Genomic DNA, 24,467 nt, shown 5'->3' on the forward strand with positions numbered 1-24,467 from the left:
AGCCAGTGTGAGTTTAGTGCTTTTGGGTTTTTAGTGTAAGGTGAAAAATTGTGTGTGTGTGTGTGTGTGTGTGTGTGTGTGCGCACACATACCTGTATTGGAGCAGCCAGTGTGTAAGTTGTTGTGTGTGTGTGTGTTGAAATTGTGAGGATCTGCAGAGGTGTGAGTGTTGTTGATGTTCTGCTCTGCTCTGTAATTCTCCCCGAAGTGGAAGCAGCTCTGGAAGTTTCCTCGATAATCTGAAAAATCAACACACACTGTCACACACACTGTCACACACACTGTCACACGCGCTGTCGCACGCGCTGTCGCACGCTGTTACACGCGCTGTTACACACGTGCTGTCGCACGTGCTATCGCACGTGCTGTCGCGCGCTGTTGCACGCGCTGTCACACACGCTGTCACACGTGGTCGCACGCGCTGTCGCACGCGCTGTTACACACGTTGTTAGACACACTGTCACAGATGCTGTCACACACACTGTTACACACACTGCAATCTTACAGCCACGACCAATGAATAATCTCTTTCTTTGCTACCTTTCATTTTTTCATTTTTTCTTTCTTTCTTTCTTTCTTTCTTTCTTTCTTTTCTCCCCCTGTCTTTAGTACCTTCATTGAGGTTGTGGAAGGTGGAGTAGGATTTGTGGTGCTGCTGTGTGGACGACAGGTTCTGCTGTTTCTCCACCAGCGTGGATGACGGAGATGGAGCCTTCAGTGGACTGATTCCTGGAGAGAGCAACGGACCAGATAACCTGAGAGAGAGAGAGAGAGGGAGAGAGAGAGAGAGAGATAGAGAGGGAGGGAGAGGGAGAGAGAGAGAGAGAGAGAGGGAGGGAGAGGGAGAGAGAGAGAGAGAGAGAGGGAGGGAGAGGGAGAGAGAGAGAGAGAGAGAGAGAGGGAGAGGGAGAGAGAGAGAGAGAGAGAGAGAGAGAGAGAGGGAGAGAGAGAGAGAGAGAGAGAGAGAGAGGGAGAGAGAGAGAGACAGAGAGAGAGAGGGAGGGAGAGAGAGAATGAATCTTTCTGTTCTGTAGGTCACTTTGCAGTGTTCCGTTCCAGTTACTGTTAAACATTTGAGCGGAATTAGCGTCAGTGTAAAGCTGAACTCTCGCGTTAAGAGGAAGCGTGTGTGCGTTTTATTTTTGGCTGAAGCTGCAGAAGAGATCAGCAGGTACCCCGAGCTCTCGCTGGATATTCCAGTGTAAATCCAGAGCAGCTTTGCCATGTTGAAACAAAAAACCATCACATATTAGTCATAAAAATGTCCCAGGCTGGTTCTGATCAAGCGCAGGCCTGGGTTTTGTTTTGTTTTTTTTTTCTTCTCGTTTTTTTCCCCGGCGCTGGCTCCGAAGGGAAGTCGCGATCGCTGAAACCGAACAACTAAATCCATTGTTAGTGCCTTCGAATCTTTAAATTCTCCAGCCAGCGTTCAGAAATCAAATCAGATCGTTCTGTTCGAATGACAAACGCACAGCGACCCAACCCGACACCAGACCGTCACGCTCCACTCGCGTCGAACGGCAAGCCGAACGAACGAGCTCTACACTCGGGATCACGGATCTGTAAAAGCAGCGGTAATGACATGACGTTAGCACATAAACGCCTCGGAACACCACACACCGGTAACGGACGCACCTCGTTCACCACGCGGCGCACCATTCCCAGAATCCTCCTTTCTGTGCTCGGGTCTAAAGGGCCGGACCGTATAAACATCATACATAAATCACAAAATACGCTCTTCTCTGATGACACAGCATCGTCATATCTTCTATTTATATTTATCATATTTATACACACACACACACACACACACACACATGTAACGTATTTTAAGCGCCACACCCCACAGTCCTGCACCACACCAGCGACACCGTGACATCATCGACCGCAAGCCGGAGAGGGACACGTTTTCTCATCCCGAGTCACACGTCTCTCTCTCTCGCGCGCACGCTCGCGTCCGAAAGCTTGCCGTGACGTTCCGGACATACTCGGCGTGACTCTCCTCAGCTGCCCTCTTAATATCCGCGTCCAGGACTGCGCTTAGTGTAGGATAACCTGCGCTAATCCTGGCTTCACGTGTTTCCGCACTGTATTTCTTCCCCCCTTGGGGGGATCTGCTGTCAGCGGGAACTCAGGAAACAGTTATACTGTTCATATTTTTACAAGCTGCCTCTATGTGACTCACGGCGTAATCAGTGCCAGGTGGAGCGCGCTCAGTCTGCAGGAATGAGGGGAATCTTTCCTACATTTCCATACGCATGCGATTCATCGCTCCCCTCGGCTCTCGCTCTCAGATCGTCCGCTAACACCGACACGTGCTCGCCTTTACTGCGCTTTTTATTTTCTCGTCCCACTGTGGAGTGAGACAGACAAAGAGACAGAGAGAGAAGTCTGACCTTTGACCTCAGACAGGATGTGGGTCAGGAACGGCGCAGTTTCCAATCACGCTGATTTTAGAACAGTCGAGCGCTTAATCTCTGTAGTAGTAAAGGTCAGGGGTCGGGCCGATCCTAAATAAATCAGCGTAGGACGGCATGAAGAGGTCGTATTTGATGTTATTTGCTTCAGTAGTGGACGGTAACGACGTACTCCCCCCCCCCCCACCCCCCAGGATCTGTACTTTATTAAACGTTACTCATCGCTCTGAAGCAGCAGAAAACATCTGAACACGACAGAAGGAAGCAAACCAGAACCTAGTGCGGCGAACCCTTACATCGCCAGCGGTAAGCTTTACACAAGCACGTACGGAAATGTAAATAAAAGACGACTGGATGTTATTAAAGATATCTCTACTGTCACTCGAGTCCGGCACTGCCTACTGCTCGAGGATCTTCACGGTTAATATCTGAGAAAGCGGTCCGTGCAGCGCGTACAACGCAAAAGCCTTCAGAGACCTCACTGAAAATCTAGGAATCGTCCCAGGAATCGAACTTTATTTAAACCGACGCACAGTTGTGATGTCGATCACGATGAGTCTGATTATCGGATCGGATCGGATCGGATCGTCCTCCTCCGCAGAAGCACGCGCGCTCGGCCGGCGCCCCGACGGGTTCGATCTGACGTCGGGGTTTTTACACAAATCCGTGGCGTCGTTAACGCAGGAGCGGGAAGTACCGGATACATGAAAAGGTTCTCCCTCGTACTGTTGAACCCTGACTGGTGTGTACAGTATATTTCTCATTCTTATTTTTACGTCACTAGTCGTCGTCGTGGGGATGTCAACTACTGGGGCGGTGGAGAAAGCAGCGAGGCAGACGGGAAAGAAAACACAGAATAGTCTAACACGTGTTTCCTCTGCGACACGTGGAACTGAAACCCAAACTGCTGCACGTGCTGCATCACCAGGCAGCGTAACACACTCCGAGGATAGCGCTACCCCCTTCCGCTTCTACGTACATTCCACAAACACGATTGGCTAGCGTCTCTGTGATTGCCCCTCCCACCCAGAGAGCACGGACAAATCTGCTTTCGTCATCGCTCGGTCGTGGACAGCTGTGGTATCGCTGTAACTACACGACTGTTGGGCGGGGATCTCCTTACTATGACAAGCTCGATTCGAGGTATGTTTGCGTCTATTTTCTGTACGAGCTGATTTCCGGATCACGAAAATTAAATGCCTCAAACTAGCATTAAAGGATCTTCCCTAATCCTCGGAGATTTTTTTTTATTCGGGTCTGGTACAGTGTGACGTGTAAAAGCAGGACTTTAGAGTACAGCGATGAACTAACGACAGTAACAGTAACACTGCTGGACCAGCAGGGGGCACTCAGGTGTCATTTTAGACTCGGTACTAAAGTTATGTAGACGCCTTGTGTTTTCATGCAAAGTAACACGGAGTATTTTTCTCTCTAAGCTGAGAGAATGTACAGGGGCGTGTCGTACATTCTGGGAAATACTGTAACTGCAGCAGAGCAGAGGATTTTACGGAACTGGACTGTGGGAACACATCTGTGGAAACGTCTGAGCATTACCCGCTCCGTCCGTGTGAGTCACTCCTGACTCAGCTGAGTCAACTCGGTGATCGTGACTCCTCATGTGGACACGATTCGTTCAAACAGAGAAGTAGAATAGAGGGGAAAAGAGGCACTTTAATTCTGGACAGATATCAAAAGACACGAGAGGATCAAAGACCTGGAGTCTGAAAAAAGAGACTGACGGAGGGAAAGAAACAAGGTGGATGGAAAAGACAGAGATGTGGTTTGGACTCGTGTCCAGTTCAGGAACATCGCCATTCCAAAAAAAGAGAGAGAGAGAGAGAGAGACAGAGTTCTTCTCTGGATGATGAACCATCGTTGTTATTAAACACAGATTCCGAGCCAGACGGATTTTGATGACAACATCTCTCGCTCATGACCCCTGCAAGAATCAAATTCCAGTTTAAATCCATTTCTGAAAGCTTGTGGATGTTACAGGGTCACACACACACACACACACACACACACACACACACAGACGGAGTCTCATCAGTGGGATCAGACAAGATGGCTGGAAAGGATCCAAACTGCTCGGGGTTTTTTCCAGCCTGAAGATTCATGAGGATGAGAGCTCCATCCCTCGTTCTTCTTGTCTCATCTGTCGCTCTGTAGTGAACGAGTGGACGAGTGAATGATTACGGCTCTCTGGGAAACGGTTCTGCTTCTGGTTAGCGCTCCACATCCACGAGGAAGGGATTCGGATTCACGCTCCATCCTTTAACACTCCGAGTTTAAAGAGTTCAGCTTCAGATCAGCAAGGAACAGAGCTTAAGGGCTGAGGGGATGCTGAAGATCACATACACACTGCATACACACTGCATACACACTACATACACACTACATAGACACTGCATACACACTACATACACACTACATACACATCACATAAACACTACATACACACTGCATACACACTGCATACACACTGCATACACACTGCATACACATCACATACACACTGCATACACACTGCATACACACTACATAGACACTGCATACACACTACATACACACTACATACACATCACAAACACACTGCATACACACTGCATACACACTACATACACACTGCATACACACTACATACACATCACATACACACTGCATACACACTGCATACACACTACATACACACTGCACACACAGCATACATACTGCATACACACTACATACACACTGCATACACACTACATACACACTGCACACACACTGCATACACACTGCATACACACTGCATACACACTGCATACACACTGCACACACACTGCATATACACTGCATATACGCTACATACACACTGCATACATGCTACATACACACTGCATACACATCACACACACTGCATACACACTACATACACATTAGATACACATCACATACACACTGGATACACACTACATACACACTGCATACACATTAGATACACATCACATACACACTGGATACACACTACATACACACTGCATACACATTAGATACACATCACATACACACTGCATACACACAACATACAATGAATATACACACTGTACAGTGCATACACAACTTGTATACACCCACCATACACACATCATATACCCGCCATACACACATCATATACCCGCCATACACACATCATACACACACTGCCTACACAATGCAAACACACAACACCACACCAGAAGGAAAGAAAGAAAGATTAGAATTGACTGCACTTTTTTCAATGGAATTTAAATATTACAGCTCTTTGTCATAAACGGAATTTCCATCCATCCTGTTTTTATTTACATTTTAAATGTGTTCATAACGAAACCTACGTTAAAACCCCCCCAAAAAACAAAAAAACAAAAAAACAACCTAACTGTGTGTAAAAGTCAGTGTGGTTCGAGGAGATGTGACGGAAGGTGATGGAAACAGATTGTAAGTGATGACGTGTGACCTGTGCACTGCCGTCTCTCCAGATGGGGGCGCTGCTGGTTCAGTGCTGAATGTTCCAGTGTCAGTGATCGTGAGGTTGTGAGATCAAATCCCAGGACTGCGCAAGCCAGCCACAAACGAGTCGTTAAGGGAAGCTTTCTGGACTCGGTGGTACGTCACTCCGGGAACGAAAGCGACCTGATTCGTGATGTCGTTATTCCAAGATCAAAGAAAAACCAATTAACCAATCAGCTACGCCGAGCTGCCATTTTTACGCCGTTACAAACCGGCAGCTTGTGACACAACACAGGAGTAAAAGCGAGCCAAAAAACGGACTGCGAATTTCATGGAGACGTATAGCGCTGAGGGTCCTCTCCATCTAAAACTCCACACGGCGAGCTGCATGCTCTGTTTTCACTGGCATCTTTTTAATATTAGCTTCAAAAAGTGACGGCAGGTATTTACAGAGTAAAAGGAGTCTAAATGGGACGTTTCAGCCAGGGTAAACACATTTAGCGATGAGGTCAGCGGCTGAAGCGGTCCGAGTCGGGCGCGTTAGATAATTTTGTCAAAATGTTTAATGTCCTTCTAAACCGTTTGGGGAAAAACAAGCGCGGCTGCCGGTGTTGACCTTGGCAGCGGCGGCGTGTATGCACTAGGGTTTGGGCACGTAAATCAAACACCGCTCCGTCTTCAGGAAAATGTAAGCCGACGTTTCATACCTGGCTCGTTATATAGCGTCGTTATGTACGCACTTTCGATTAGGAGGCCTCGATTCTAATAACGCGGCGCCGCGGTCGTCACCTCGGATACGCGCAGGCGCTACGGCGAAGTCTTTCCCCGGGTGTGCGGCGGAAGAAAGGAATAAAACACACCGTGTCGTGATGTTACGGGAAAATAATCCATCGACGACGGGGTGGTGTGAAGAGGCGGAGTCACGGTTAACACCACGAACTTGATTGTTTTTCTAGAACAGCACAAGCACGACCCCGAGCGTTTTATTCCTCTTACGCCGATTTTTAATTGATAAAAAATGCCGCCATTTTTTATCCATTTATAGTTACATTTAACGTCGTGGAATGTCCATGAAACGAGTCAGTTCCTGTTCTCGCTTACGTTAGAGCAGCTACAGTCGTTCCTTCACCGGGCCTCTTCTTCTTCTTCTTCTCTCTCGTGAAGTTAATAAGAAGGTTCAACTCCTCTATCCTGCAAATCTCTGACACTGGAGACTCCTTCCATAAACGTCGAATAAACGTCTCCTTAGAGAAAACCGCACCATATCGACGACTGCACAGCTTTTCATTTCGTTTATACGCGGAGCGTTCCGGCGAACGAGCCGTTGCTCTGGAAACGAGAACGTATCAGAACGAGCGCGTTAATACAAACCCGCGCTACCGTCAGAGCCGCTAAGAGAAGATTAATCGACACCTTCTGGCCAATCAGAGTCCGGAACTCTGCAGCGCCGTGGTGTAAACATTTAATCCTAATGATCTGTTTGGCTCAAAAGTATCCCAATAAAAACTGGAGCTACACTGAAAGTGATTCACAGCTTTATGAAACTTGGCTCATTTCCACCAGGAGACGTTAAGCATGCGCTCTCCATTTCAGAGACGGTCATTGTGAGCCGAGAGATCCGCCCCCGGGAAAGGAGAGAGGCTCTTACAGCTCCGCTGCAATCAACATCGTTTACATCGATCATTACCGGGCTGAAGACGACACCCGTTTAAAGATTTTAAAACTAAACCGGACTGGTATAAAACGTAACCGGACGACAGAGCGCTGCTGCAGAGGCGCTTTATTTATAGGACGGCGTAAAATTTCAAGTTTCTGCTGAAAGCCTGGAGTAAAAATAGCTGCTCGTCCGCGCCAATGTGTTGTCATGGCCTTGGATTTAATGTAATGCAGTGTTATGCGAGTATCCTCCAGGCTCCCTGCGCTCAAACCCCGTTTCGCTCCAAGCGGCAGTAATTGTTAGTTGAGCTCTAAAACCGCGGCTAATTGTCTGGAGCCTTTTCGCTGCGTTTTTGGAAAAACGGGGCCACTTCCAGAGATCTCATTACGGACTACAGAACATGACAGCTCGAATGCATGCTCTGGAAAGCAAACGATCTTCCATCTATAACACATTCGATCATACCAGGAGCAAAACTGCTGAGATCAGACTCGCACACACTTACACATTAACACACACACACACACACACACACGCCTGATGCTTGGCCTGAAAAAGTTTGTTCTTCAAGCAAAGAGTTTAAACGGCCTTGCTTTACTGTTCTGTGACGCATGTGTGAACACGTTCACATGTATACGTGGTTATTAAAAATGATTAAGAAACTTTTCTTTGACTTGACTGGAGAATCTTCTTTTATAAAAGTCAGCACACACTTTACTGCGCTCGATTTGGCTCAATGCAGAGCCACTTGAACAGAAATGTACCCGCATGTATTATAGAAATATGTACCGGACCGCAAATTGCCCCCATAAAACATATTGCTGACATAACGGTTTAAATATTGCTCCTATTTTTCAACCTATTATTGCCACAGTACAGACAATCATGCATTTCACTTCATCGCTCAGTCTAACACGTCTGTATGAAAAGCTAATTCTGTGGTTTATTTAAATTTGGAAACTATTTGGAGTGGGTTTTTGCGCTGATTGGGTGGCTGCAGTGGCACAGTTTGGCCTACAGGGGGTGGGAGACAGAAACGGTGGCACTAACTGTGGGAAAATTGGCGGGAAATGGCAGAAAAAAAGAAAAGAATGCTCGAAATTATGTTCGCAGATGTCTATAAACACACTGACTGAATGTTTTCCACAACCACAAGCGCCATCTGACACCAAGCTCGACTATCATACAACAACCATCAACATCACACCAACACCAACCACCTAAATACCAATATCCATCATCAAAACACCAACGTTTATCATCTAACTGCAATATTTATCAACTTATTTATCATCTAAACACCAACAATCACCACTGGAACCCACATTAATTACTGAAATACTAGCATCATCATTAGAAAAAAAATACCATAATTCATAATTAAATCACTAACACTGTCCAGCTAACAACATTTGCAATTTACACTGACCAACATTTAGCATAAAAACACTAACCTTTAACATAAAAACACGACATTTAACATAAAAACACCAACATTTAACATAAACACCAACCTTCACCATCTAAACACCAACATTTAACATAAAACACCAACCTTCACCATCTAAACACCAACCTTCACCATCAAAACACCAACATTTAACATAAAACACCAACCTTCACCATCTAAACACCAACCTTCACCATCTAAACACCAACATTTAACAAAAAACACCAACCTTCACCATCTAAACACCAACATTTAACAAAAAACACCAACCTTCACCATCTAAACACCAACCTTCACCATCTAAACACCAACATTTAACATAAAACACCAACGTTTAACATAAAACACCAACCTTCACCATCTAAACACCAACATTTAACAAAAAACACCAACCTTCACCATCTAAACACCAACATTTAACAAAAAACACCAACCTTCACCATCTAAACACCAACCTTCACCATCTAAACACCAACATTTAACATAAAACACCAACATTTAACATAAAACACCAACATTTAACATAAACACCAACCTTCACCATCTAAACACCAACATTTAAGATAAAACACCAACCTTCACCATCTAAACACCAACCTTCACCATCAAAACACCAACATTTAACATAAAACACCAACCTTCACCATCTAAACACCAACCTTCACCATCTAAACACCAACCTTCAACATCTAAACACCAACCTTCACCATCTAAACACCAACCTTCAACATCTAAACACCAACATTTAACAAAAAACACCAACCTTCACCATCTAAACACCAACATTTAACATAAAACACCAACCTTCACCATCTAAACACCAACATTTAACAAAAAACACCAACCTTCACCATCTAAACACCAACCTTCACCATCAAAACACCAACATTTAACATAAAACACCAACCTTCACCATCTAAACACCAACCTTCACCATCTAAACACCAACCTTCAACATCTAAACACCAACATTTAACAAAAAACACCAACCTTCACCATCTAAACACCAACATTTAACATAAAACACCAACATTTAACATAAAACACCAACCTTCACCATCTAAACACCAACATTTAACAAAAAACACCAACCTTCACCATCTAAACACCAACATTTAACATCTAAACACCAACCTTCACCATCTAAACACCAACATTCACCATCTAAACACCAACCTTCACCATCTAAACACCAACATTTAACATAAAACACCAACATTTAACATAAAACACCAACCTTCACCATCTAAACACCAACATTTAACATAAAACACCAACATTTAACATAAAACACCAACATTTAACATAAAACACCAACCTTCACCATCTAAACACCAACATTTAACATAAAACACCAACGTTTAACATAAAACACCAACCTTCACCATCTAAACACCAACATTTAACAAAAAACACCAACCTTCACCATCTAAACACCAACCTTCACCATCTACCACCTACACACCCCAACACACCCACACATTCTCCAACAGTTACAGAAGTTAGAGGGTGTAAACGTGTGTAAACAGCAGTCTTTACCCGGATAAAGCACCCCGCAACACAGAAACGCTGGTTCTTCATCAGAAATGATATTAATGGTTAAAATAAAGTGGAAAGAACGTTTCAGTGGGTATTTAGTAAGAATATTGAACTCGGTGTCTCTGAGATCCCAGTGCAGATGCGTGATATAAACACATTCATACACGAGTTCAAGACGTACAAAAGGTGCCGTGTTTAGTGTGCGGCACAAAACAAACACGAGGAACTCGCCCCGTTTTGCCGTTATATCAATCATGACAACAGCGGAACAGTGTTTCTGGCCTCCCGAACGATCCGCTCTTCCCAAAAGTTGCGGTAATTTGTAGATTTGGCTGACGGCGGGTTATTGCCTTTAATTATGATAAAGAGCAGAAACGCTCCATTCAAATCTGTTTCCTCTGAAGGTTTCAGGGGAACAGATGTATTTACGCCTCCCTCTCTCCCTCCCTCTGCGCTTTCTCTCTGCCATTTTTTTTCTTTCCTTTTTTTCCCCCCTACTCTTTACTCTTTCGTTCCAGAGTTTTTGTTCCTTACTGTACACACAACGCTTCTTGATGACACGTTGGATTTGCAGCCCAGCGTTTCGTGGCTCCTGGGGGAAAATGAGAGGAATCATGAGGGGGGTTGCGGGTGGGGGGTGGGGGGGGGGGATGTTTGGAAGGGCTGGGGGAGGGGAGGAGGAGAGGAGAGGGGGGGGGGGGGCGTTGTTTAATGGGAAACATGCCTGTATTCAGCAAACAGCTCAACACATATTGAACACCAAACATCTCTGTGCTCAGGGAGCCCCACCTCGACAAGCCTCGTGCTCTGTTCGGGTAAAAATGACTCATTTTTTAAATGTTTACTGAAAGTGGCACTGTATTAAAAAATGTCTTTTGTCCAGTACAGTTCATACTAGGCAGAGGGTTAAGGATTTATTTTTTTTGAAAGAAAAGAAAAAAAACAACAACGACGATGATCATCATAAAACGTTTCGATTTTATGATCGTCGTAAGCTAAAGAGATTTCCTGGAACATTAAGAACACTTAGATTTATGCGTTTTGTCTTCAATTATGGAAAATCATGTATTATTTGTTCTCATGTCATTATGGGTTTTTTTTCTTCTTTTTGGTGGGGGGGCAATAAAATATCTCGTTTTGTACACAGTGGAAGTATGTGGTAGTTCTGGGCGCTTTCCAGTGGACTCAGGCATGTTTTCGTTTTACAAGGACCGCAATGATGTTAGAGTGACCAAGACGTGGTGTAGGTCTCTAACGAGAACCTCAGTCAACGAGTCAAGTCTATTTCTAACCCCAAGACAGTAAAATATTACCTGTCTGACCTTTAAATTCAACTCTGTAGTTATTTAATGCAAAAAGGTACCGGTCTATTCTGGATCGGCTGAACAAACACAATACAGCTGATGGGGCGCAAGATCGATGGGGTTGTAATTGGTGTGTTAAAGGTGTGTGTGTGTGTGTGTGTGTTGCTAGGCGGCTGTATGTGGAGCTAAAGTTACCTTTAAAACAAACATAAATGTAGATGTAAAAAGAAGCCAGTGCTCTGTATAGTAAATGTTGCATGTTAGGTAAATATACTGAACCTATGAAAAGGCATCAATCAAAAAAAAAACCCCAAAATAAATCCAAATTCTCCAACCCTCACTGTGAATTGTGAACATGACCAGAACATCGACCACGCCACCGGCCTTTAACACAAACCTACAAACACCAGCGTTTACTCATATTCACAGATGTTTAACGTCACACACCGACATTCTACAATCAAACACTGACCTTCAGCATTAAATATGAACTCACGTCAACACCCGCTAATATACTCAAACAGCATCCCACACCAACGTATCCAAGAACACCAACAAACACCAACATAAACACCATCAAAACAAACCAACGCTGTTCAACAAACACCAACAAACACCATTAAAACACATTCAAACACCAACCTTCCCCATCGAATCATCATCCCACACCAACATTCTCCACTAAACACCAACAAACACCAACCTTCGTCATCAACTACCAGCACACATTACAATTCTGTCAAACACACCTGCATTCTTCATCAAACGTCAACTAACACCACAATAAAATACACACACACACCAGAAATCTCAATTAAACACCAACAATCACGTTTACACACCAATACATATCTAAAAAAATCTGTCATACACCCATATCCTTCCTCAAATACCAACAAACACCAACTTTCACCATTAAATACAAACACACACACACACACACACACACACACACACACACACACACACACCTATTAGTTTTTATCAAACACCAACATTCACATACACACACCAACACAATAGCTTTCTGTCAAGCGTATGAACCTGCAGTGTTTAAATCGTGGCGATAGGGGGCAGTGTTGGGAATGTGTGTCTACGCAGCTAAAACAAATCCTGACACAAAGATACAGCAGAAATCGTAATGAGAAGCAGATTATATCGAGGTTTTACCCCACTGGAGCGTACAAATGTGATGTTAATGTTATGAAATTGCATGATTTATCAAAGAGGAATACAAAATTATACTCGGCGGATCCCTTTATTGTCTAAAAGTAAATGATTTAAAATTTAAATAAATACTTTATCTGTTTTAGAAATCCCCGTGTAAAACTCGCTCACAGTTTGCTTCATCTTTTTGTCATCGTTTGTTCTCAAATCGGAGCTGTGTTTATATTTCTCAGACATTTAAACATCACAGTCATGGACATTCACCTAACCAGAAATGCATCAGAATTTAAAAAAAGGATGAGTTAGAAGATGATTAACATTAGAGTGTGTTCTGTGTGTGTGTTCTGTGTGTGTGTGTGTGTGTGTGTGTGTGTGTGTGTGTGTGCGCAATACCCACCCATCTCTGGGTGCTGAGGGCAGCTGTGGAGGATTCTGAGTGTTGATGATGTCATCGCGGTCCAGGCGGGGTGGTCGTGGGGGAAGGTGAGGTGAGGGAGAGAGCAGATCAGCGCTGGAGCCAGAGAACAAGCCTGAAAGACAAACAATGTTAATGCGCAAAATTTACCGAATCAACTTATAAAGAAACACCACACTGACCTGATTATCCCCCCCTCCCCCCTTTCTAGAATGTCCCTACTCCCCCCCCCCCCCACCCACACACACTGCATACACAAAAATATACACATTCCCAAATCAATAAGGTACATCTATCCATCCATCTATCCACCTATCCATCTATCTATCCATTCATCCATGCATCCATCTATCCATCCATCCATCTTTCTATCTATCCATCTTTCTATCTATCCATCCATCCATCTTTCTATCTATCTTTCTATCTATCCATCCATCTATCTTTCTATCCATCTATCCATCCATCCATCCATCTTTCTATCCATCTATCCATCCATCCATCTTTCTATCCATCTATCTATCCATCCATCCATCTTTCTATCTATCTTTCTATCTATCCATCCATCCATCTATCTATCTATCCATCCATCCATCCATCTTTCTATCCATCTATCCATCCATCCATCCATCTATCTATCTATCTATCCATCCATCCATCTTTCTATCTATCTATCTATCTATCTATCCATCCATCCATCCATCTTTCTATCTATCCATCCATCCATCTATCTTTCTATCCATCCATCCATCTATCTATCCATCCATCCATCTTTCTATCTATCTTTCTATCTATCCATCCATCCATCTATCTATCTATCCATCCATCTTTCTATCCATCTATCCATCCATCTATCTATCTATCTATCTATCCATCCATCCATCTTTCTATCTATCTATCCATCCATCCATCCATCTATCTATCTATCTATCTATCTATCTATCTATCCATCCATCCATCTTTCTATCTATCTTTCTATCTATCCATCCATCCATCCATCTTTCTATCCATCTATCCATCCATCCATCTATCTATCCATACAACAAAACAACACATCAGTTAAATTTTTTTGGGGATGGCACATAAATATTACCTCAAATACCACTACACCAACATTCTCCAATAAACACCAACACACACACCAACATTCTCCATTAAACACCAAAATTTTCCATTAAACTCCAACACACCTCATCATTCTCCATTAAACTCCAACACACACCAACATTCTCCATTAAACACCAACACGCGCCAACATTCTCCATTAAACACCAACACACACATCAACATTCTCCATTAAACACCAAAATTCTCCATTAAACTCCAACACACACCAACATTCTCCATTAAACTCCAACACACACCAACATTCTCCATTAAACACCAACACGCGCCAACATTCTCCATTAAACACCAACACACACATCAACATTCTCCATTAAACACCAAAATTCTCCATTAAACTCCAACACACACCAACATATTCCATTAAACTCCAACACACACCAACATTCTCCATTAAACACCAACACACTTCATCATTCTCCATTAAACACCAACACACACCAACATTCTCCATTAAACACCAAAATTCTCCATTAAACTCCAACACACACCAACATTCTCCATTAAACTCCAACACACACCAACATTCTCCATTAAACACCAACACGCGCCAACATTCTCCATTAAACACCAACACACACATCAACATTCTCCATTAAACACCAAAATTCTCCATTAAACTCCAACACACACCAACATATTCCATTAAACTCCAACACACACCAACATTCTCCATTAAACACCAACACACTTCATCATTCTCCATTAAACACCAACACACACCAACATTCTCCATTAAACACCAACACACTTCATCATTCTCCATTAAACACCAACACACACCAACATTCTCCATTAAACACCAACACACTTCATCATTCTCCATTAAACACCAACACACACCATCGTTCTCCATTAAACACCAACACACACCAACGTTCTCCATTAAACACCAACACACACCAACATTCTCCATTAAACACCAACACACACCAACATTCTCCATTAAACACCAACACACACCAAAATTCTCCATTAAACACCAACACACACCATCATTCTCCATTAAACACCAACACACACCAAAATTCTCCATTAAACACCAACACACTTCATCATTCTCCATTAAACACCAACACACACCAACATTCTCCATTAAACACCAACACACACCAACATTCTCCATTAAACACCAACACACACCAAAATTCTCCATTAAACTCCAACACACACCAACATTCTCCATTAAACACCAACACTCACCAACATTCTCCATTAAACTCCAACACACACCAACATTCTCCATTAAACACCAACACACACCATCATTCTCCATTAAACTCCAACACACACCAACATTCTCCATTAAACACCAACACACTTCATCATTCTCCATTAAACACCAACACACACCAACATTCTCCATTAAACACCAACACACACCAACATTCTCCATTAAACACCAACACACACCAACATTCTCCATTAAACACCAACACACACCATCATTCTCCATTAAACTCCAACACACACCAACATTCTCCATTAAACACCAACACACTTCATCATTCTCCATTAAACACCAACACACACCAACATTCTCCATTAAACACCAACACACACCAACATTCTCCATTAAACACCAACACACACCATCATTCTCCATTAAACACCAACACACACCAACATTCTCCATTAAACACCAACACACCTCATCATTCTCCATTAAACACCAACACACACCAACATTCTCCATTAAACACCAACACACACCAACATTCTCCATTAAACACCAACACACACCAACATTCTCCATTAAACACCAACACGCACCAACATTCTCCATTAAACACCAACACGCACCAACATTCTCCATTAAACACCAACACGCACCAACATTCTCCATTAAACACCAACACACACCAACATTCTCCATTAAACACCAACACACACCAACATACTCCATTAAACACCAACACACACCAACATTCTCCATTAAACACCAACACACACCAACATTCTCCATTAAACACCAACACACACCAACATTCTCCATTAAACACCAACACACACCAACGTTCTCCATTAAACTCCAACACACACCAACATTCTCCATTAAACACCAACACACACCAACATTCTCCATTAAACACCAACACACTTCATCATTCTCCATTAAACACCAACACTCACCAACATTCTCCATTAAACTCCAACACACACCAACATTCTCCATTAAACACCAACACACACCAACATTCTCCATTAAACACCAACACACACCATCATTCTCCATTAAACACCAACACACCTCATCATTCTCCCTTAAACGCCTTAAGCCAGTGTTTGAACAATGTCCAATAAAGGAACTAATATGCAAGTGAGATCGGTGGAGAGTTTTCTGGAAACTCCTCAACTATCGCACACGGATATGCGATGCCAATTTTCAATGGATTCTTATTTATTTTTTTAAGTTAGGGCGGGTGTATACACAAAAAACAAAAAGAAAACCGACCACATTGTTCGAATCAAACCCTCTTCTCCCTCTCCTCACGAAACAAAATTTCCTTCAGTGTGCCGTTGTTTTGACAGCACAAATCCAATAAGAGACCTTTTGAAAAAAAAAACAAAAAAAAACCTCTCTGTATTTGCAGTTTGCTTTCATGTTGAATTGGTACGATGGAAAGCGACTCGCCTTTAATGGACTGTTCTGGAAAAAAAAAAGATCTGACCAGTGAAGCCGGCACGCTACCGATGTTTTTAGTCACACGTGTACGACGTTAACGTCAAGGTTAACATCAAGGTGCACTGCTTTGTTTTGTTTTTTTTACACGTCAGGGACGCCATCCAACATGGGATCACGCACTACCATACGAATACGCTGCCAGATCCGCCTTCTGTCCATCTCTTGTGATATTTTAAATCCCGAGACGCCGAAACATTGAAGTTCTTTTTCTGCTGATCTGCTATTACGATTCAACGCTCTGATTATTTTCCCAGAAGCCCCAGGGGCCAGATAAACCTGAGGATGGACAACCACCGTGGCTGTATTCTTCCCCTGTGCTCCACTGCTATTTTTAACATTCCCCTGGACTTTTTAACAGCCGCTCGACACTGACCGTAAGAACGACGTAGCGGTTTCAGTTGTCCTTGGAGATTCACGAATAGCTCACGCAGTCGTGTACAGCTCGTGTCTGGGGTTATACCTGATTTAAACCGTGCAAAATGGCTGCCGTGTTGCTGCGCGTAAAAAAAAAAACCCAACCCGAAGCAAAACGTAATACCTGGTACAAAGCGGCGTAGGAGGAGTTTGTGAAACAACGCGATGGTGCGTCTCATCAGCACATCCTCTTATCGGAATAACAAGAGACCTGCAACGAGGTTTTGTTTTATTTTAAAGAATTCAACACCACCATAGCCTCATTGACTTTTGCTATCTTCACTGTTAGCGTAAATACAGGGGGCAGTGGAGGCGTGACGGTTACGGCTCTGGGTTACTGATCAGAAGGTCGGTGGTTCAAGCCCCAACACTGCCAAGCTACCACTGTTGGGCCCTTGAGCAAGGCCGTTAACCCTCTCTGCTCCAGGGGGCGCTGTATCATGGCCGACCCTGCGCTCTGACCCCAAATTCCTGGCATGCTGGGGTGTGCGAAGAAAAGAATTTCACTGTGCTGTGATCAGTAAAGACTCGTTATTTTGGTGTTTACAATGCGTGTTTCTGTTCTAGCAGACAAAGCTTTTAATGCTCCAGATGTATGAAAGATACACAGGCGAGAATCTGAACAACGGGCTTCGTTTGTCAATTTAAAAATTTTTTTTTAGTTGCATGTAAAAGTCTGCGCGAGAGCCAAACCGAACTCAAAATCTCCACCGGATTTAAACAGTCTCGCGGAGGCCGATAGACGGCAAAGCCCATGGCACTAAACGCCAAATAAGACGTGGAGGTTATTTTAACTCGCATCGCCACCAGTAAAACATATATTATTTACCAGCAAATGGAAAGGCCAAAGATTGGTCATACCACTTATCCGTCATCTAGCGCTGGAGCGAATAAATGTTGCACAGCATTAAAAGAAGATGCCATGGAGACTTCGGCCGAGGAACGCAACACTGACTTTAGCTGATACAGTAACAGAACGTCCGTTACGAGCCTGATGGGAATTCAAGCTACTGGTCAAGGGTGAAGTAAAACTCTTACTGGAACAGTTCCTACCTGAGCTGCTTACACGCTTGATTTATTACCCCGAAATCCTCCATCAAAGCTCTTTAAGTGCTTTCCCCTTTAGCCCCAACATCTGCTACTACAACGGGAAACACTCGGCGAGTAATGGTTGAGATTGCTTCTCCTTTTATGCGGAGCACAGATGAGTGTGTGTGTGTGTGTGTGTGTGTGTGTGTGTGTGTGTGTGAGAGATGTTTCAGAGAGACAGGAGGAAGAGGTCAATTGCTGTAATTATTTATTTACCGTCCTTATTATACGCAGCCATTATAGCGTTTATCATCGCTGCTGCTTTAGTCTTCCGCACGTTTCAGCGTGTTTCCTGCTCTGACACACCCAGGTGATAATGAGCTGATGAGTGGCATCGGGTGACTCAGAGAAGGAAACACACGAGCGTTTACAGTACAGAGGGAATTGATCAGCAGCCGACACACCAAAATTCTCCATTAAACACCAACACGCGTCAACATTCTCCATTAAACACCAACACGCGCCAACGTTTTCCATTAAACACCAACACGCGTCAACGTTCTCCATTAAACACCAACACGCGCCAACGTTCTCCATTAAACACCAACACGCGCCAACGTTCTCCATTAAACACCAACACGCGCCAACGTTCTCCATTAAACACCAACACGCGCCAACGTTCTCCATTAAACACCAACACGCGCCAACGTTCTCCATTAAACACCAACACGCGCCAACGTTCTCCATTAAACACCAACACGCGCCAACGTTCTCCATTAAACAACAACACGCGCCAACGTTCTCCATTAAACACCAACACGCGCCAACGTTCTCCATTAAACACCAACACGCGCCAACGTTCTCCATTAAACACCAACACGCGCCAACGTTCTCCATTAAACACCAACACGCGCCAACGTTCTCCATTAAACACCAACAAGCGTCAACGTTCTCCATTAAACACCAACACGCGCCAACGTTCTCCATTAAACACCAACACGCGCCAACGTTCTCAATTAAACTCCAACACGCGTCAACGTTCTCCATTAAACTCCAACACGCGCCAACGTTCTCCATTAAACACCAACACACGCCAACATTCTCCATTAAACACCAACACACTTCATCATTCTCCATTAAACTCCAACACACACCAACGTTCTCCATTAAACTTCAACACACTTCATCATTCTCCATTAAACTCCAACACACACCAACGTTCTCCATTAAACTCCAACACACACCAACATTCTCCATTAGACACCAACACACACCAACGTTCTCCATTAAACACCAACACACGCCAACGTTCTCCATTAAACACCAACACACGCTAATGTTCTCCATTAGACAATAGCACGCGCCAACGTTCTCCATTAGACACCAACACGCGCCAACGTTCTCCATTAGACACCAACACGCGCCAACGTTCTCCATTAGACACCAACATGCGCCAACGTTCTCCATTAGACACCAACACACACCAACATTCTCCATTAAACACCAACACACACCAACATTCTCCATTAAACACCAACACACACCAACATTCTCCATTAAACACCAACACACACCAACATTCTCCATTAAACACCAACACACACCAACATTCTCCATTAAACACCAACACACACCATCATTCTCCCTTAAACACCAACACACACCAACATTCTCCATTAAACACCAACACACACCAACATTCTCCATTAAACACCAACACACACCAACATTCTCCATTAAACACCAACACGCGCCAACGTTCTCCATTAAACTCCAACACACGTCAACGTTCTCCATTAAACTCCAACACACTTCATCATTCTCCATTAAACACCAACACACACCAACATTCTCCATTAAACACCAACACACTTCATCATTCTCCATTAAACACCAACACACACCAACATTCTCCATTAAACACCAACACACTTCATCATTCTCCATTAAACACCAACACACACCAACATTCTCCATTAAACACCAACACACTTCATCATTCTCCATTAAACACCAACACACACCATCATTCTCCATTAAACACCAACACACACCAACATTCTCCATTAAACACCAACACACTTCATCATTCTCCATTAAACACCAACACACACCAACATTCTCCATTAAACACCAAGCTGAAAATATTTCATAGGTTCTTAAACTAAAGCAGTAAAACTAGCATATCAGGCAGAAACATGTCATCTATGATGGACAGAGTTGCACACACAGCTGCTCTCCAAGGAAGCAATCAAACATTAACTAGTTTAATTCTCTCTCTCTCTCTCTCTCTCTCTCTCTCTCTCTCTCTCTCTCTCTCTCTCTCTCTCTCCTGGCCGATGAACAAAGCTGCGTGGAGCGAGCACAATTGTCCCAAACAGCATTTACATTCAGCATGTTGGCGAGCTCTGACCACAGCGAGAACAAACCAGAGAACAAACAGCAGGATAAAAAGGCTACAGCTGCTCGGGGCGAGAGACATTTGCACACTGATGCTGCAAGATTTCCTCTTTGAACCGAGAGAAAGAACGAAAGAGTCCGAGCCAAGGCTTTTTAAACAGAACTGAAACCAATTGGACGAGTTCGGCTCCGGGCTGCGTTTAAGAAAACGGGGCAGTTGTGCTGTAAATTGCGCAGATGACGCTACGTACAGCTCCGAGCGTTTCTCGCACTTCAGCAAGTCCGTGTGAGAGTCAGTTCCCATCCAGGTTCTTCAGCGCACGAGCGAAACTCTATCAACTCTACAGCACGAGCCACAGCGTCCAATACATAACGTTCAGTGATTATCTATCGTAATGACCAGAAATTGACCTTTGACCTCATGGCGAGTACGACCTCGGGTAACGAGTTCGGGTGAGCGTCATGGACGGAGTGTAGCGCTAAGACTTCCAGGCGTCGCACGTTCTGAAGACCTCGTGGTCTTCGCAACATTAAAAGCCCCCGTTATTCGGACGTAAAGCTCACGAGGCGTTCAGAAAGGAAACGGCTAAACCGCGCCCCCGCATCATCTGCTCAAAAACACAAACAAACCAACAATAAATAATCTGAAGGTTGAGTGTAGAGGATCTCGTTCAAACGGGACACGTCACGTCACACGGTATTCTATTCAGAGACGAGTTACGCACTCAGGGGGCGGAGTCTGAGCAAAACACACTAGCGGTGTTAAGTCCAGCGACACCGTTTGACAGTTCGGTGTAACTGCACCAGGTCACGCCGTAGTAGATCTTTCCTCACGTAACGTTTGGTCTTAAATCTCCAAATCTGAATACGGCCGTAAAGCCATCATCAACGTGAACAGTTCACGTCGGAAAAACCCGAATCAGGTTTGAGACGCGCTACGTAATCGGCGCTAGCGTTTATTAGCGCCTGGGCGAAGCCATGACGCGGTGTCGATCTCGTTATATATGAGCATACGCTTAAAGTATCACAGCTAGCGTCAGGGTCCGAGTCTTAGACTGTTCAAATGTTAAAGACGTATTTTTGTACAAACGATTCCTTCGCGCTTTCGTTACGGCTGCGATATTTTCCCGACTTTGTTAGCAACACCCGCATTTACATAAACGCGCAGGTTTTAATACGTCACCGTTTCTATAGTAACCGGAACTTGCATAGTGCTCTGCTAACAGTACGCAGATTCAAAAAATGTGTGTATTTAAATGACTGAAACGGTGAAGTTTTCTGTAAGGAGATGTTTATTTGACGTTTCCGGAAGGAGTCTCCAGTGTCAGTACTTTGTAACGGCGTGTACACTTAAAAAAATAAATAAATAAAAAAATAAATAAATAAATAAATTGTTGTTTCTCAGTTAACTTGACAAGCTAAGTTGTTGTTTTTTTCCCCAAGAGAGAGGAAAAAGATATGTCTGGTGAGGGAACGACTGTTTACAGCTGCTATAACGTATAAATTGTTTCCCACAACACTGACTTAAACTATAAACGGATAAAAAAAAAAAAATAAATAGAAAAAAGTAATACGCTTTGTTCTTTGATAACACACGTAATTCTGGGCGTGTACCTGTAAATATGTCCTGCCCCAGCGCGGGAGAGCGTCCGTCCTTGCCGTTAACGGGGTGTTGGGACGGGGCGTGGCAATGCTGAGAAGAGGCGGGGCAGTGCTGCGAAGGGGCGGGGCCGTGCAGATGCAGACATTCGCTCAGGTCGTCTGGTTCCAAATGTGGACATGTCCTCAGCTGTCAATCACAGAGAGCCACGAATCATGAGAAAGATGGACATCGAAAATCAACGCAGTGATGGAAGCAGGATACAGTTCACTCTTATATAACATAATATAATATAATATATAACTACAGTACAGCGGGATCTTTGGATATTATCGTTTATAAATAATAACGAGGGGTTATTTCAGGACTTTCTCATTCCAGGCCTCGTTAATACAACCGACCCAATCCTTGTCCCAGTCCATGCGACGTACGTGGCGTCAGATGTTAATGTCCTTTGTGTAAATGTATTTGTTTCCATCCCTCATTTTTCATTCATCTAATAAATATGACTGGATTAAACCGAGAGGGTCTAGTCGAGGGTGTGTCAGAAACGGAGACAGCGCTGGAACTCGGCCTGCGATTACATAAAAGCCACTTCGCTTGTAAGCATCCTCTAGCACTAGCGTGACACGCGGTATTTATCGCTTATTACGCAAATGCAACGGAGGCCCTGAGTGACACGTGGCAATTGTTTCAAGCCTTCGCGTGTTTTTCGCGCACTTGTGAGTGTCCTTTGCAATCTCGCATGGTATAAACTTTTAAAGCTGGATCGGTTCTGACTGAAATCTGGATATGATTGAACGGTGCGTTAAACGAGGTGTAACGTGAGGTGTAACCTCGAGTCGTTATAAATAAAAACGCTGATCGCTGAACGAATATGAGAAATCCGTACAAAAGAAAAAAAAAAAGAAAAAAAAAAAAGAAACCCAAAAGAAAACAACAACAAAAAAAAATAAAGTAAACTAAACCTGAACCGAAATGCGCAGTCAGGCTTCTCTGCTCCGAGCGCACCGCTGCGATTCATCTGTTATCGAAACAGCGGTGTGCGAGCTGACGATCGATGGGCTACGAGGGTTTGTTTGACATCTTCTGCACCACATCTGGCCAGCGGTTTCTGGGGCTCTGCGCAGCCAGGTTTATTAGCAACGGCTCGCGCTCACATGTGTTTCCGCTTTGCGCCGTTTAGCAGGAGAAGGGAACAGCATCATCCGGACGCCACTTAGCCACGTGCAACAATGAGGCCTTTCTGTGCACACTAATGCACTTTAATAAGGAATGTGTGTGTGTGTGTGTGTGTGTGTGTGTGTGTGTGTGTGTGTGTGTGTGTGTGTGTGTGTTAAAAACAGTCATCTATGGTGAGGAAATGATTTCCAAAAACAAGTCTAAATAAAAAGCAACTTTGCCAAGAAAGAGGCAATTAACTGTGAAAAACACCTACTGGAAATTATAAAGCTCTAATGAAGCACTAATGAAGCAAATATAAAGGACTAATAAAGCATTAATGAAGTAGTAATGAAGTAGTAATGAAGCCCTAGTGAAGCTTTAATAATGCACTAATGAAGCTCTAATGAGGAACCAATGAAGCACTAATCAAGCACCAAAAGCACTAACGGGGCTCTACTGATGCAATCACTAAGTACTGATAAAGCACCAATGAAACACTACTGAAGCATTAATGAGGCAAAAAAGTACTAATGAAGCACTAATGAAGCATCAACAAGGTAGTAATGAACTCTAATGAACTCTAATGAAACTCTAATGAACTCTAATGAAGCTCTAATGAAGCATCAACAAGGTAG

At 43.7% G+C, this 24,467-nt stretch overlaps 1 protein-coding gene across 1 annotated transcript in view; it reads right to left on the bottom strand.

The window, feature by feature from the left end:
• The window catches only part of LOC108265770 (zinc finger protein GLIS1), a 117,279-nt gene that overhangs the window by 2,100 nt on the left and 90,712 nt on the right, over positions 1 to 24,467 (bottom strand). The window contains exons 7-10 of the mRNA XM_017468445.3: positions 22,683 to 22,857; positions 13,400 to 13,532; positions 613 to 755; positions 93 to 239 (exon numbers count right to left, since the gene is read on the bottom strand). Coding sequence (XP_017323934.1) covers positions 93 to 239; positions 613 to 755; positions 13,400 to 13,532; positions 22,683 to 22,857 — 598 coding nt within the window. The remainder of the gene's footprint in view (positions 1 to 92; positions 240 to 612; positions 756 to 13,399; positions 13,533 to 22,682; positions 22,858 to 24,467) is intronic.

This window comes from Ictalurus punctatus, chromosome 5, assembly GCF_001660625.3.
Source record: "Ictalurus punctatus breed USDA103 chromosome 5, Coco_2.0, whole genome shotgun sequence".
Classification (NCBI taxonomy): domain Eukaryota; kingdom Metazoa; phylum Chordata; class Actinopteri; order Siluriformes; family Ictaluridae; genus Ictalurus; species Ictalurus punctatus.